This window comes from Humulus lupulus, chromosome X, assembly GCF_963169125.1.
Source record: "Humulus lupulus chromosome X, drHumLupu1.1, whole genome shotgun sequence".
Classification (NCBI taxonomy): Eukaryota; Viridiplantae; Streptophyta; class Magnoliopsida; order Rosales; family Cannabaceae; genus Humulus; species Humulus lupulus.
The window spans coordinates 185,005,271-185,022,341 of NC_084802.1; the positions used below are offsets into that span (position 1 = coordinate 185,005,271).

Here is a 17,071-nt window from a genome sequence, read left to right on the forward strand (position 1 = left end):
TGATGCTGCCCCGGGGGAGGAGGTTGCAGGTCCCACCCCTCCTATTCCCCCAGCCTCAGCCCCAGCCTCAACCTGTGCCCCAACATCAGCCCCAGCCTCAGCCCCAGCCTCAACCTGTGCCCCAACATCAGCCCCAGCCTCAGCCTCAGCCTCAGTGTCAGCCCCAACACCAACCCCACCACCAGCCTCAGCCTCAGCCCCTGAGCTGGCCGACTTGATTGAGCGGTTGGACAGAGTCGAGGGTCGACAGGAGACCCTCTTGAAGAACCAGTCAGTGATCTTGGACGTACTCAGTCAGATCCTGACATTTGTTAAGGAGAAACCGAGGGGGTCCAATGAAGATTCAGAGTCAGAGTCATTGGATCTTCCGCTAGACTATGTTGATGATCCAACGACGCCCCCTACCATCATTGTGACACCAGATGCTGAGACTCCGGGAGTCGTTATTGTCAACCCTGAGGATGTTGCTGGGGTTCAGTTTCAGAGGGCTAGACGCCAAAGACGCAAGCCAGATTGGTTTGAGGACTATACGGATCCCACGAGGAAAAGACCTCGCACTGCTGCAGCTGCACCAGCAGACGAGGCTACACAAGAGGCTACACATGTGCTGGACCCTCTCAAGAAGCCAGATCCCAAACAGTATAGGACAATGTGCAAGTGGCTTCTTGGAGACATGCCCAACAAGACCCCACGGGATGTAAAGACTGGGAGTCACGGTCCAGCATGGTTTCTGACGTTGAAGACACCCCAGTCGTGGCTCAATGATGGGGTAAGCAATTTATACCTAATTATGGACTGTTTTCAATTTTACATGTTTTATTTTTACTGACTCGATGTGAGCTCGATAGGAGTTCGATAGTAGTTCGACATGGATGTTAAAATAGGGGTTGTTCTTTACTATTTCAGAGTGGCTCGATGTGAGCTCGATATGTAGTTCGATAGGGATGTTAAAATAGATTGTTTTTCTACTGTTTTAGAGTGGCTCGATGTGAGCTCGATATTAGTTCGATAGGGATGTTAAAAGCTCGATGTGAGTTCGATATGAGTTCGATAGTGAAAATTCCCTTAACAAAGTGGCTCGATGTGAGCTCGATGGAGCTCGATAGGGATGTTAAAATAGGTTGTCTTTACTATTTCATGATGGCTCGATGTGAGCTCGATAGGTAGTTCGATAGGGATGTTAAAGTAGGTTATTTTTACTGTTTCATACTGGCTCGATGTGAGCTCGATAGGAGTTCGATAGTAGTTCGACATGGATGTTAAAATAGGGGTTGTTCTTTACTGTTTCAGAGTGGCTCGATGTGAGCTCGATGGAGCTCGATAGGTAGTTCGATAGGGATGTTAAAATAGATTGTTTTTTTTACTGTTTTAGAGTGGCTCGATGTGAGCTCGATATTAGTTCGATAGTAGTTCGATAGGGATGTTAAAAGCTCGATGTGAGTTCGATATGAGTTCGATAGTGAAAATTCCCTTAACAAAGTGGCTCGATGTGAGCTCGATGGAGCTCGATAGGGAGTTCGATAGGGATGTTAAAATAGGTTGTCTTTACTATTTCATGATGGCTCGATAGGTAGTTCGATAGGGATGTTAAAGTAGGTTATTTTTACTGTTTCAGACTGGCTCGATGTGAGCTCGATAGTAGTTCGATGGTAGTTCGATAGGGATGTTAAAGTAGTTTGTTTTTTTACTGTTTCATACTGGCTCGATGTGAGCTCGATATGAGCTCGATATGAGTTCGATGTGAGCTCGATGGAGCTCGACATCAGCATTTTATGATGGTTTTTGCTAATTTTTTTATCGTACTCTCTTTTGCAGCATATTGATGCGGCAGAACACATGCTTCGTATGCGTCGCAAGTATTTTCCCAATATATATAGACAGAATGCAGTTGTGATGAACAGTTATTTCTCACAAGTGATACCTGCCCGATATGATCAGTTCAAGAAAACAGCCGACAAAACAAAGTATTATTGGGATGCTGACATTATGTCCATGTTGACCGGCATCGAGCAGCAGTTTCTGGCATCTTGGGGAGGAGTTGAGGATGTATATTGGTGCCAGAACTATGGACAACAACATTGGTTTGCCATTGAGGCTTCCATTTCTAGTTGGACTCTGACTGTTTACGATTCAGACAACTCGGTGATTAGTGACGCAAAGCTTGAGGATATTATGAGTCCATGGTGCTTTATGCTACCTTCTCTGTTAATGCAGAGTAAACTGTTTACTGATAGCTTGATGTTGAAGATTCCATCAGCAGGAAATAGGCCGCATCAGTTCACATTGCGTCGCAAACAGAAACACGAGCTCCCTCAGTCAAAGAGAAGGTAACAAACATCATCTTCATACTAATTTTGTTTCTAACTAAATTTATAGTAATGTGCACTTAATATATATATTTTTTTTTACAGTGGGGATTGTGGTGTGTATGCTATCAAGTATATTGAGCATCTAATGGTCGGTCTTCCATTGGAAGCTATCTGCGATGAAAATATGGAGGTGTTCAGGAACAAGTGGACCACAGACTTGTGGTATCAAAATTTGTTACCTTGATGATTGTATATATACAGGGTCTTTACATGTACAGTTTGTTGTTCACATTTTTTTATAATTTTCATGGGCTGTTATCGAGCTAATATCAAGCTATATCGAACTGTTATTGAATTATCAAAATTTGTTACCTTCATAAAAAGAGTTTATTAATACAACAAGTTCAAATGGGAAAAAAGAGTTTAAAGCCTAGCTTTGCCATAAACATAACTTTTCAGAAAAATCAAATAAAAAGAGTTTATTAATACAACAAGTTCAAATGGGAAAAAAAAGTTTAAAGCCTAGCTTTGCATGTAGCCCTGTTGTGGCCAAGACCACCACACATGCTACACTTGCGATGACTGGGAATGATTTCTCCATTCGATGGAGTGCGGTTTGTCTTCCTTCTTCCCACCTTATTCTTCTTCGGTCGACCAACTGGTTGTTTTTCAACGGGAACCCCAACTTGCATTTTCTCTATGTTCTCGGGAACTTCCCAATCATCCTCATTGCCAGTTGGGTAAATTGTTTCTTTGTAAGACTCCCTCCACATCTCAGTAGTGTAATATGGTGAACACAGTGAGTAAATGTTGACATTGCGCAACATGGCCGCAGCCACACCATGAACACAAGGGTAACCCATTATTTGAAACTGACCACAAGAGCATGATTTGGTCATCAAATTCACCTCACCATCTCCTTCTGGGTCTACCACATGAAATTCAAACTGTCCAAGAGGATGGACTTTCAAGTACCTTGCATCATCCGCAATGCCTGAGACATCTTTCTCATATGTTGTTGCTAATTTCGATGTGCACTTCTCTACCTCCTCACGACGCGCGGCAAACCATGACTGAATTGTGAAACGAATGAATTCCACAAAAGTAGTGACTGGGAAGGTTCTTGCGTCTCTGGTTTTGTTGTTGAAACTTTCAGCGTAGTTGCTTGTCATTACATTGTATCGATTCCCAGGAAAGTATACACGAGTCCACTTATCGAAGCCAATACCCTCGAGATATTGAGCTATGGCAGGATCCATTTGCTTTATATTATTGAAGAACCTGTGAAATTTTGACTTCCGAAATGCATATGCCGCATTATACATCTCCTTGTGACAGTGATCGGTCTTGAACTTAGCGATTACATTCATACTTATGTGATGGTAGCATGCGCCGTGGTAGGCATCAGGGAAGACCAACTCAAGAGCATGAATAATGCTAGCATGCCTGTCTGAAACAAAAGACAGATTATCAACAACTCCAATGGCTTCCTTCAATTTCATCATGAAATACTTCCAAGAAGCATGATTCTCACTGTCAACAATCGCGAATGCAATTGGATAAATGTGGTTATTCGCATCCAATGCGACAGCACACAACATGTGGCCACCGTACCTTGACTTTAAGAAAGTGCCGTCCACACATATAACAGGACGACATGATGTAAATCCCCTTCTACAAACTCCGAGTGAGAAGAAACAGTAAAGAAAGCGACCGTCATCTGTGACAAAATCAGTAATTGTACCTGGATTCTTTTGCTGCAGCATGTACAGGTAAGAAGGTAACTTGGAGTACGATTCTTCAGGTGTCCCCCTAACATAACCGAGTGCCTTCTCTCTGCATCTCCAAGCCTTAATATAACTCATATCGATCCCAAAATTATTCTTCATATCCTCCTTTATGCTGTTTGGTGGATAGCTAGTGCCATCAGTAGCATATTTGTTCTTGATAAGGTGCCCAATGACAGAAGGTGCTGCTTGACGGTGGTCTTTTTGTCGCAATTCTAGTGAGCAAGTATGTACACTATTATAAACAGTGATCTCAAACATCTCTGATCGCGCTACTTTTTTCCCTCTTATTCTCCAACCACAATCAGGATCCTTGCAGGTGATATACAACACATCAGTACCAGACTTCTTAACCATAAACTCAAAATTATTCTTCATTGCAAAGAGAGCCGCTTTGGTTTTCAATTCCATCTTGTTCTCAAATGTCTTCCCAAGATGTAATTCCCCCAACGCTATACCGGATGAGGGTGATTCAGAACGACTACAAGCTATGATATCTTCTTTTGTAAACATGGGAGCACTCCATTTTCTGTGATCTTCTATTGAACATATTGAAATGTTCCCTGTATAGTTATATTCTGTTCCACCATGACGACTAGAGCTGGTGCCAGGTGTTCGGCGTCCTTGACTTGGTGGGTTCGTCTGTGCAATATGACGTATTGGTTGTTCTTGTGCTTCTTCTACTTGCAAATGTTCAGCTAATAGATCATCATCCACCGAATTGTCTCCTAATTCCTCATTGTGTTCGGCTACCGGATCGTCATTCACATAGGGGTTGTACTCATACTGGTTGTCCCTCAGGTCACCAATAGGAAATCCTAAAGTACTGGCTGCTCCCTCAGGTCCGGGAGTGGAATATGGGTCTGCAATGACAATCTTTTTAACAGGAGTGACACACAAGGCCAACCTTTCTTTAGATGTTACTCCTATGAATGCACGGACACCAAGATCACTTTCAACATGAACGGGTGTAAACGGTTGGTCGCCGCAAGTGTAAGGAACCTCCAATTTCAACTCATACATCTGTTTATCAACTTTAAGTTCCTTGTGCAATATGTCAAGAAGTTGCAAGTACGTTACAGTATCCTCCATCGGTATCACCGTGCATTGAGGGTCCTTGAAAATCCACTTATTCCCTTGTAATTCCCAAACACCATTGTAGGATACAAAAACGTAGACAATAGAGCCTGTGTTGGAAAAAAAAACATTAACATTGTTAGGAAAACTGTCATTTTTCCAGAAATGCAATAAAAAATAACATTATCGAGCTTTATCGAGCTATTATCGAGTTGGAATCGAGCTACCATTTCTCAAAACAGAATACAAACCTAACCAAACCCTCCATCGAACCCCTATCGAGCTATTATCGAGTTATCATCGAGCTACCATTTCTCAAAACAGAACATAAACCTAACCAAACCCTCCATCGAACCCATATCGAGCTATTATCGAGTTAGCATCGAGCTATCATTTCTCAAAACCGACTATAAAACACAACCAAACCCTCAATCGAACCCTATCGAGCTCATATCGAGCTACTATCGAGCTCACATATTATAGATCCATTCGACCCCTTCTCGAACCCTTATCGAGTTTCCATCGAGCACTAAACCGAACCTATCGAGCTATTATCGAGCTAACATCGAGCTACATCGAGCTCTTACAAAGACCTTCTTCTACATACCATCGAACCGTTATCGAGCTTCTATCGAGCAAAAAAATTGCAGAAAACCCAGAAAAACACAGATCGCGGAATCTCTCAAAAAATCCCGAAAAATACACCAATATAGGCTCAGATCTGTTCAAAATAGCCAAAAAAAATGTAAACAAATAATACCCAACACAAAATGTAAAATCTCATTACCCATGGTTTTTCTCCTCCAAAAACTCTCAAAATAGATGTTGCCTTTGATATTAACGAATTCACAGAAACAATGGAGATAACTAACAATGATTTTGACAAGAAAATTATACAAAACTATAGGTTTTATGGAGATTTCGTGAGAATTAGAGAGAGAGAGGGAGGAGAGTGGAAGAGAAGGTTTTGTGAATTTTTGATATAATGGGAGGGGTATTTTGGGTATGGGAGGAAAGTTTAGCATTAATTTGAAAATATTATTAATGTTGGGATTTTTTGGTAATATTATGTATTATTAGAGATAAAAAGTGAAATTTCCCTTCCAAAATAATAAAAAAAAGGAAGAATAGGGGCTATGCAATAATCTTTTCTAAGCAAACTCTTGATTAGACAGCCTAGTGTAAGTCTCAAATTCGAATAAAAAAATGAATAAGAGTTGTACAATAGTATATAATTGCATTTTTTTTTTAAAAAAAAAGAAGAAGATGGAACCCATTTTCTGTAGCTGGTTACTTATTAATCTCAACTATTTAATATTTCCATCTATGAAAATGATAAATGTATTTAATATATAGAAACTAGAAAGTTTCATTTGATGATAATTTTAAGACTTCCTGAGGTGCAACAAGTGCAACCAAAAACCTCAAATGAGCATCATAGCCAGAATTTAGTCAATACTAAATAAGTGGGATCATATCATAATTTTACCTATTTTTTTACACTAAATGAAATACAAGAAAGTAAATGTTAGTCATCTTGAACAACTAGCAAACCTCCCTCCCCACCTCCCCACCTACTTCATCATTGGACCCTATTGTTACATTGGATTTACATTACAGAAAAGAAAAAGAGATATCATGTTTGTTGAATGCTGATATTGGAGATAGGATAGCAATGGCAATGGCAATGACACTCCCATATAGCTAAAATCTGAGATTAAGCCTCACATTCTGAACATTCACTGATATCTTCAACTTCCTTTCTTCCATATCCTTGAGAACAGCCAGAAGCTTCGCTCTGTATGCTTCGCATCGCTGACTTGCATCTTCCAATTCGGCCGTCAATTCTTTGATTTTCCTGTCTTGATCCTACGTAATTGCAAAGAAGAACACCATATTTACAGTCTAGCTCACAAAAAGGGAGAGTGATCCATGTTATGCAATATGCATAGCGATCATCATTGGCAGAGGAAGATGACTTGTCTTATTGTTTGGTCAAGATTGGCAGAATAGGATTAATCTTATCATATCTACCAAAAGCAATTAGATTTATCATCATATCTACCAATTTACAAGCAGAAGATTATCTATCCACAAAGACGCTATGAAGGCTCTATCAAAACTTAAGGTCTCCATAGTTCACTATAGAACTTGTAACGATGCAATTTTTAAGAAGCCCTTGTATAAAAAAAGAAAAAACCAAGAAAAAAAAGGATTTCTTGTGACAGAATAACGTACCAATGAGTAGTAGGACTCATGAAGTTGCTGGTGCTGGCTGTCACCACAAGTACTCTTCTGTAAGACTCGAGGAACCTGCACTTGCGCAGAAGCAACTTTCTTTGCAGCCACGTGAAGACATTCCATGGCCGCATTGTAGACATGATCGGATTCGGTTCCTTCTTCTACATATTTGATAGCCTCCCTGCGTAGATTTTCATAGCGAGCAGCAGAAGAATCTTGAGAGTTACTAGACAACAATCCAAGGGCATGCTCATCTATAAAAATTCCACTTTTGGCATTCCTTGTCCACCGTTTCAAAATATAATGGGAAGGAAGTGTAAGAACATTGGTCACTCTAAAAACTGCTAAAATGTGTCTACAAGTAATACCCGAAAACTCAAACATTTGGCAACTACACCTAGCTTTCTTTTCAAAAACATTGAACTTAACAAAGCGTGCCTTGTGTTCTTCTCCGAAATTCGCCACCCTATACATGGTTTCTAATCCTGTGTCATCTACAATAGTTGCAGGATAAGCAAGAGTCTCAAATAGTTCTTCTTGGAACTTCGTAAATATTATCTTTGTATAAATTTTTGCAGCTTGTTTTTCCATGGGAGACGGCGTTTTCAGAACTAAAGTGGTGTTAATCGTTTCGTAATCTGCCTTTACCTCCTTCTCATGGCGAGAGGCTACTGCTTTTTCATACTGCTTGATCAGCGCCTGGATAGTAGTCGATGCGTTTATATATCCATCGAAAAAAGAATTTATATTATCACTAGCTTGAGTCGTGGACATCTCACCAAAGAATGCATCCCTAAGAAACACAGGAACCCACTGCTGGCGAGCATTATACATTGACAGAAGCCAATCATTATCACCAAGATTGTATCTTTGAACAAGAGACTCCCAACAAGACTCAAAATCATCAACTGTCTCAGTACTATTGATGCACCTAAAGAACTCAGCTTCAAAATTAGGGTGCCAAAGATAAACATCAGACAGTTTCTCCTGAGCTTCTCTAAACACATTCCACTTACAAAATCGATGGCGGGTTTCGGGAAATACCTGCAGCACAGCTGAGCGGATGATTCTATCTTGATCTGTGGTGATTGAGATAGGCTGACGACCAGACATTGCAGCTAGCCAAGTTTGGAATAGCCAAACGAATGAAGACTCGGATTCATTGAGGAGCAAGGCGCATCCGAACAACACAGGTTGCCCATGATGGTTCCAACCAGTGAACGGTGCAAATGGCACCCGATAACGGTTGGTCCTGTACGTTGTATCGAATGTAACAGTGTCTCCAAAGAAGTTGTAATTCGATCTCGACTTTACATCAGCCCAGAAAATATTTCCTGTCGAATTCTCTGTATTATCACCTTGAATGGCACAAAAGAATTGAGGATCCTCCTCCTGCATTCGCTTCAAATAGTCAAAAAGAAGCTGACCTCCATTGCCGAGACTTCTCTGCCTACTGCTACTCATATAGTTCTGGCAATCCACTTTGGTGAAACCAACATTGTTGACTCCACCAGACTCCTTAATCAACACTGACATAACCCCACTAGGCCCCATTCCAGCTGCCTGAAGAGTGTCGATTAAGCTTCGAGCTGAACCAGAGACATGCCTGTGGGAGCGGAGGGAGTGGACCTTATCAGGCGGCACAAGCTCGTGGTTGTGTTCTTTGACCAATTTGGAGACGACCCATTTCCCGGAAGCTTGTTTTTTGACGGTCATCTGAGCTTTACAACCAACCCTAGTAACGGTTCGCTGGCGCTTGGACCTGGTTTCAGAGGCCTCGCGACGAAAACCCTCGCGGGAGCAGACAATTTGGCGGCATATGATGGAGCCGTCACGACGCGAGCGCTGGTAGACGCTGACCCGGGTGCTGAATCCGACTCGTCGAGCATACGAATTGTAGAACATACGGGCGGACTGTTCAGAATCGAATTCCATTCCCTCATAGGGTTCGAGATTGTGGTCGCCGCCACCACCTTCGCTGGCGTTGTACCTAGCTGAGGAAGAAGAACCATCTTGAGCTATACCTCCGTCGTCATCTTCGTAGGAATCATCACCATCACCATCATCATCATCGAAATGGTGGTAGGTACCATCGTCGGGATGTTCTGAGTCGAAATCAACTACATCATCGTTGTCCATGGCGAGAGGCTCAAAATCCCATGGGAGAGCCAATTATGAGCTCAAAGGCTTGAGATTTTTCATTGCTTTGACCGTTGGAGTGGAGATCAATGAGTAAGGAATTGAAAGAGTTGTTGGGTTTGAAGGTTTTTTACAGTTTCAGTTTCAGTTTGGTGAAGAAGATGATGATGGGGGCTTCAGTTCACTTCCGTTTGTCTAAGTCATCTGTTGATGTCGTTTTTATATGTTTAATGTCGTTTATTTCTGCAAATGATTGTTGTTGTCGTTTTTACTTTGGAATAAGTTAACTTAAATTATGATGAATAAAGAAGCAGAGAATGATGCATTTTATTCTCGGAATAGAAAAAAGAAACTTTTGAAAAAAAAAACACAACAAAACAAACTACTTGTTAACCAATATCAGCTCAGAAAAAGGTTAGAACTCAATGAGTTCTTGGTATTTTTAAAATAAGCAATTAAAGGAGTAATTAAAATTTTTTCATTAAAGGAATAATGACATAACATTAAATTACAATTGAAAAAACTATTACATAAATTATAACTGAATGAAGCAAACTACAACATTTTTACCCAAATTTATTATAATACAAAAAAAAAAAAAAAAACTAGATTAGAGTTCATAATCAAACAATAGACAGACCACACTTCTTGATTTTCATCATTGTCAACAAAATGTCTCAATAAGAGATTGTTTCAAAAATCAGAATTTGATCTCATGGTATATTCTGCTACAAGCTGAGCAAAAGATGATGCTTTGTTGTCTAGCAATCTTTCTGGAGAGTCGAATTCCTCGATAAGGCCTAAGCAAAAAAATAATAATTGAAAGAATGAGGAAATAATGGATAAACTGCAAGAAGGTAAACTAGTAAGTGATTAGAATGCAATTGCATGGTACCATGACTAAGAAGTAGAACCATGTCACTGTCAAGAACAGAAGTTATTCGATGTGCGATTGTAATGACCGTGCAATCAGAGAAGTGTTGTCTAAGTGTTTGCTGTATTAGATTGTCTGTAGCAGTGTCGACGGATGCTGTAGCTTCATCAAGCACAAGTACCTTACTTTTCTTGAGTAGAACTCGGCCTAGGCAAACCAGCTGCCTCTGTCCCATACTCCAATTCTCTCCATTCTCTGTAACTGCAAGTAGCGACCACATGAACATAAATGTAGGGGCTTTCCATGACAATTTAAGAATAAAGAGATACTAAGTTTCGTCAAAACAAACCTGAAGAATCAAGCTTCCCTTCTTTCTTCCTTACTTCATCTCCTAGTTGGCACTTATCTAGAGCCTACAGCATGTAACAGAAATATTAAACATAATGTAACAGCAGGAAGTTTCTGACTATAATTAAGTGACCAAAAAGAAAAAACACCACACCTCCCATATTTTTTCATCTGTGTACTCTTCAAGTGGATCCAAGTTGCTTCTTACAGTCCCTTCAAACATGGTAGGATCCTGAGGGATAATGCTCAGCCTTGACCTTAAGTCATGCAGTCCAATGGAAGATACGTTGATGCCATCTATCACAATCTGACCAGCAGCCGGGTCAACAATTCGAAAAAGTGTCTGTATGAGAGTTGATTTTCCACTGCCTGTTCTTCCTACAATGCCGGTTTTCAGTCCTCCAGGAAAAGTGCAAGTTAAACCTCGCAACACAAGGGGCATGTGTGGGGCATATCGAACCTACAATATGCCCACCAAGATTAATTAGACAACAAAAAGTTAAAGTCATACAAATGAAGCACTCTGGATAAAGTTGAATAATAGTTGTACTGTAGTAACAAGTAGAATACTGTCACATACTTGTAGATCACGAATATTGACTTCTCCATGTGATGGCCATGAAGGATCTGGCCGATTTGATTCTATCACAAGAGGAGGCTCACTTGGGATGCTAGAGTATTGAAGTATTCTCTCAACTGAAATTATTTTGTTTTCCATTTGGCAAAGATTCCATATAACCCAAGCTTGTAACATATTCAAATTAAGTCCATATGTGACAGCTAACCCCGCAATACCTTTAATATGAAAAAAGGATAAACACAGTATTTACACTTGCCTTTGGAAAGATGAGAAGACGTTGAAACGCATTCAAATGAAAATACTTACCTGGATCAATAGTTCCCTCTGGAACAGAGATCAACAAAATCAAAGAGAAAGCAAAAGTAATAGCAGACAACATATCCAAGCGAAAGCACAACCATTCCATTGCACCAGCAATACTGAATTTAGGCCGGGAATATCCATCCGTCAATTTCATGTTTGTGTCCTGAAATCTTGACTCTTGATCAAAGCTCCTTATTGTTGTCGACCCTGAAATTGTTTCTGCAAAATGTTGAATCACTGGAGCCTTGCAAACTCCAACTAATCGTGCCAATTCTCGCGCTGAAGGTATGTAGTATTGCTGCATAAATTTATCGAGAACTCAGCGAAAAGAAAAAAAAAGGATATGATTGCCATTGTCAAGTATGAGACACAAAGTTGAGAATAAAATGAGAAAAATTAAAATACATAGTAGCTGTCATATTTGATGTCATGGTACTCATGAAATGAACAAGATGGCATACTTAAAGGTTTAAACGTTTACCTCATACCAGATGCAAGCTGCAATAACAGGGATGAAAACAATGAAAACTTGCCATGCCACCTGGCACATTACAATAATAATTCCCAAAAGTTGGATCATAGAGAAAGCGAATGATGCAACTTGATATGCAATGCTAAGATCCACTGCACTTTGGTCTGTCGAAGCCTAAAAAAAAGGGGGAAACAGAGATTTTTAAGCCCTATTGCGATCTAAGATGAAGAAAAGCAATAAAAATGGAGCAACAAGCATTTTGCCTTAAAACATACTCCCTTACCCTATTCAGGATTCTTCCACTTGGAGTAGCATCAAAGAACGACATAGGAGCACGAAAAATGCATTCATGCATTTTATTGAAGAGTAAAGTAGCTGTCTTATATGAGGTTGTTGCCAGAAGCGTAGATCTCAGAAGGACACATAAAGAGCTTCCAATGGCCAAAATAACATATACTACTATAAGTGTCTTGCTATCAACAAGAGGCTTTTCATCGGCTGAAACAGGACTTGCCCATGCCATCCAATAGTTGCTTCCGATTTGAAGGCCCTGAAATAAAACCTGTGCAAGCAGTATAAGAGGCACAAGAGCTCCTCCATATGCTGTTGTGATGTATTTCCAATAGACTGAAAAACCAACTTGTCCTTTCTCTCTTTCTTCTTCTTGAACAAGCTGCCCTTTTGGTTCATCACTTTTTGGCTCTTCTTTCTTCACTAACCCACTTGCACTGGCTGATTTTCCATCACTCTCAGTGATACATTCTTTTTCATCTTGAACTTCCTCTTTGGCATTAAGTGTGGACAATGCTTCCTTGTGAGCACCCACAAGTTCCATAAAATCAGTCCCGGAATTGAGAATGTCATTGTACTTTCCAGCTTGGGTAATCCTTCCATCTTTCATGACCTATGAGTTGGGAACAATTTTGGTTGAGAGATGTACGAAACAGAGAACAATGAATTTTCTATGCTGATATGATAACACAAAGAAAAGCCTACAACTCACATACCAGTATAAGATCAGCAGTGGGTAAGAATTCAACTTGATGAGTGACATAAATAATTGTTTTTGAACTCAACAGGCCTAGTATGCATTCCTGTTATCAAGAAGAAAAAAATAGATGTAAATACTCAATTTTTAAATTTTTAAATATTAAGTTAGTAACAGAAAAACAAAAACAAATTACATATATAGATTACCCTGAAGAGATGAGAGCCTGTGTGAGCATCCACAGCACTGAAAGGATCATCAAACAGATAGATATCGGCATCTTGGTATAAGGCACGTGCAATTTGTATTCTCTGCTTTTGTCCGCCGCTCAAATTAATTCCTCTCTCCCCAATGATTGTTTGATCACCAAATGAAAGGATTTCCAGGTCCTTCTTCAAGGAACAAGCTTCTAAAACCCTCTCATACTTTTCTCTGTCCATCTCTTTACCAAACAAAATGTTCTCTTCTATCTTGCCACTCTGAATCCATGGTGACTGAGCGACATAAGCAGTTGTCCCACACAACTTAAGGGTTCCAGACATTTTTGGAATTTCTCCAAGGATGCAAGAAAGCAAGCTTGACTTCCCTGAGCCAACAGTACCACAAATAGCAACTCTCATACCATGGACTACTTTGAAACTAATATCTTTTACTGTAGGATTCTGGGAAGATATATCCCAGGAGAAGTTACCATCAACTATTTCAATGGCTGCATCAGAAGTACCACTTGGAAGCCTTTCAATAACATCAGCCTGCAAGTCATCAAGACGAAGAAAAGATGATATTCTATCAATGGAAACCTTTGTTTGTGCTATCATTGAAATTGTGTCTGGAAGACTATAGATAGGCTCTTGAAGAATCCTGAATGTTGCAAGTGCAGACAAGATTTTTCCTGAATCAAGAGGGACCCCTAAAAGCATGCAAGTACTAAAAGTGACCACCGATACAAATGTTGGGGCACCCCAGAAGACAAATGAGGTCATAGCCGATGTGTAAAGAAATTTTTTCAAGCAGCCTGCCTCAGTTTTCCTAAGCTCAACAATCTTGGATAGAAACTTCATCTCCCATCCTTGTAACTTGAGAATCCTCATGTTCCTCAATACCTCTGAAGTTGCCTTCATCCTGGTATCTTTCGACTTCATCAACTTTTCTTGATAATTCTCTTGCAATTTCCCAAGAGGGATATTCGCCAACATAACTAATATAGTGGCAATAAATGTAGAGATTGCTGCAAGACCAAGATTTTTATACAAAATTAACAAGGCCAAGCCAACTTGTATAATGACCATCCATGGATCATGCATGTACCAGCTGAAATCACCAATTCTTTCGGCATCAACAGTCATGAAATTGATGATCTCTCCACTGGTGTGCCCCTGCTTGGACTGACATGAAAGAGTCAAACCCTTTTTATAGATGAGTGCAACAAGTGCTGCTCGGATCCTTATTCCAATCAGCTGTACCCTAAAAAACCAATGCCTCTGCGAGAGGCACTCTACAAGCTTTGCAATGAAAAATGTAGACACCAAAATAATGCCCTCATTTTTGAACTCCCGCCGCCCATTAAGGTATTGAACAAAAGTGTCAATAAGATATGGCCCAACATAAGAAGCCACTGAATACAGAATCATAATTATAAATGTCAAAAGAATCTCTCCCCAGGCTGTGAAGATCAATGCTATTGCCAACTTAAGTGAGGTGACTCTGTTAATTGATCCACAATCTGACTCAATCCTATTTCTTAAATCTGGAAAAATCCCAACTACACTTTCTCTAATATCAAGCTGAGGAATATCCTCAAGGTCTATGGTTTTCTTAAAGCCAGCTGAAATTAGAGGAGCCATCCAAGAGAAAGTAAGAATACTGAAAATTCCAGCTTTAGAAAAAGGAGTTACAGTTGCATCTCCTGTGGTGTTATTTGACACTACATTATTACCATTCAAAAGGGGTTCTTCAAGAAGGGTATCTTCACCTTCTTTCTTCCCCCAAAACCCCACATATATGAAAAACAGACCAGAAATAACAGACACAACATCAGAAACAAAGGACTGAACAGCTATGGAAACTTGTTTTTTGTATAGAACAAAGTCTACAATAAGGCAATAGCAAGAAAGGAACAAGAAAAAAACCCACCAAACTCTCAACAAAAATGGAAACTTTGACTGACCAGAATTAGAAAATTTGGAGTGCAAGTAAAGAGAGACTACACCCCAAGCAAGTGTTCTCATGACTAAATCCAAAAGGGTCACTAAGCTTTCATCAGACCAACCATTCCTATACGGGTAGAAGTAGCTCAATAAACACAACACCAGATTAAACGCAGAAAGACCCAGACAAACCATTAAAGTTGGTTTATAACACAAACAGCTGGCGTTCTTAATCCTCTCTTTCGACCCCTCCCGATGACTCCCCTTGAATTTCTGGCTAACCCATGAGACAAACAACAAGAATAACAAAACAAAATGTAATGAACCCGAAAACCCACGAAGGAAAACGGGTTTCAAGAGAAAATTAGCACTTGGGTACATTTGTAATGAGTAAAAGTTAAGGAAAAATGAGGGCATGACCTGTCTTGATGAGCCAAAGAACTCCATCGTCTCTGGAGCTTGTGGTAAAACAGACAGGTACCTGGCTTTGAGTGAAGATATTTGGTGTGTAATTTGGAATATATATATATATATATATAAATGGAGTCAATACAGGGAGTGAGTCAAAGGGCAGGCTTTCTTTTTTACTTGGGCGAAGGAAAACGTGGGGAGCAAGACTCACATGGCGGAGTATCTTAAAAGGGGCTGCAAATAGGGGGAGATGAGATAGCGATTTCCCGTGGAAGAAGCTGAACAATATTATATAGAAATGTATACGTGTGCATGGTCAGAGGAAAGATCAATGAAACTACATGGTTCACCAATGTGGGACATGAACCCTTTTGATTTCTGTTATCAATACTTATCGTTGTCCAATAATAATTAATGCGGGGATTGTATTTGTATCTATAATGTCTAAGTTTTGTTTTTTCCTTCAATATGGTCCAACATATAAACTTTAACATGGTCCAAAGCCACAACAAGACACTCACCAAAAATTGTCCAATATTATTACTTTACTAATTTAAAAAATGAGTCTTTTTTAAATTAAAAGTTGAAACTTTATGGAAAAAATAGCTACACAATCAATTTTGAATCTCTAATTTCACTCAAATGTCTAATTTTTCTATGGAGTGACATAAGAATGGAAATTTGAGCAATTATGCATCCTAACATTCTCTAATTAAAAAATATGTCAACATTAAATAAACATAAGCAAATTGTGCATTTTTGCAAAAATTTGACCAAACTAACATTCCATTCATCCAAACTTTATCTTTCTCTCTTTCCTCTCTCTTATTAAAGCCCTCTCTCTCTCTCTCTCTCTCTCTCTATGTGTGTGATCCATCCTCATCATACAATTTTCTTACTCTTCCTTCTCTTCTCTCACTAAAATACCTTGACCATAAATTTATTAGTTTTGATCACGATTTTTATTTTCTAGATCTAAAGTTTTGAAATTTGTAGAATTTTAAGTAAGATGATATTTAACGATGGTTTGCGATAGTCCCATAAAAAATTAATTTTATAAATCAAACGATAGTTAACTATGATCCCATGAAAATTTGATTTTAGTAATAACGATGGTCCTTTAAAAATTTAATTTTAGAGATCAAAATGATGCTAAAAACAATAGTTAACAATGATCCTATAAGAATTTGATATTATAGGCAAAAGTGATGGCTAATGATGGTCCCATGAAAATTTGATTTTAGATACTAAAACGATGTTAAAAATGATGCTTAACGAGGATTTTTCCATTAAAATCAAATTTTCATGGGACTATCGCAAACTATCGTTTTTACTCGAAATTCTGTGTATTTCAGATTTTTCATATCTAAAAAAAAGAGATCAAAATCAATTTTT

General features: G+C 39.3%; 2 protein-coding genes across 2 annotated transcripts; both read right to left on the reverse strand.

The window, feature by feature from the left end:
* Nucleotides 1-6,524: 6,524 nt before the first annotated feature.
* Nucleotides 6,525-9,914, reverse strand: LOC133804609 (protein FAR1-RELATED SEQUENCE 5-like). Its single transcript, XM_062242752.1, has 2 exons — nt 7,412-9,914; nt 6,525-7,042 (listed from the first exon to the last, which is right to left on the reverse strand). The coding sequence occupies exons 1-2, from the start codon at nt 9,551-9,553 to the stop codon at nt 6,878-6,880; spliced, it is 2,307 nt and encodes a 768-aa protein (XP_062098736.1). The 5' UTR covers nt 9,554-9,914; the 3' UTR covers nt 6,525-6,877.
* Nucleotides 9,915-10,008: 94 nt separating this feature from the next.
* LOC133804607 (ABC transporter C family member 3-like) lies at nt 10,009-15,912 on the reverse strand. The gene is made up of 10 exons (XM_062242751.1): nt 13,328-15,912; nt 13,138-13,224; nt 12,414-13,034; nt 12,140-12,304; nt 11,662-11,956; nt 11,356-11,570; nt 10,930-11,235; nt 10,777-10,840; nt 10,449-10,688; nt 10,009-10,353 (listed from the first exon to the last, which is right to left on the reverse strand). The coding sequence occupies exons 1-10, from the start codon at nt 15,710-15,712 to the stop codon at nt 10,247-10,249; spliced, it is 4,485 nt and encodes a 1,494-aa protein (XP_062098735.1). The 5' UTR covers nt 15,713-15,912; the 3' UTR covers nt 10,009-10,246.
* Nucleotides 15,913-17,071: the final 1,159 nt, after the last annotated feature.

Coding starts and splice junctions, on each gene's coding strand:
- LOC133804607 (XM_062242751.1), bottom strand. CDS start 15,712: ATGGAGTTCTTTGGCTCATCAAGACAGGTCATGCCCTCATTTTTCCTT. Junction 11,571..11,661: donor AGAGGGAACTATTGATCCAG/GTAAGTATTTTC, acceptor TTCATATTAAAG/GTATTGCGGGGTTAGCTGTC. Junction 11,236..11,355: donor TCAATATTCGTGATCTACAA/GTATGTGACAGT, acceptor GGCATATTGTAG/GTTCGATATGCCCCACACAT.
- LOC133804609 (XM_062242752.1), bottom strand. CDS start 9,553: ATGGACAACGATGATGTAGTTGATTTCGACTCAGAACATCCCGACGAT. Junction 7,043..7,411: donor ATGAGTCCTACTACTCATTG/GTACGTTATTCT, acceptor GCAATTACGTAG/GATCAAGACAGGAAAATCAA.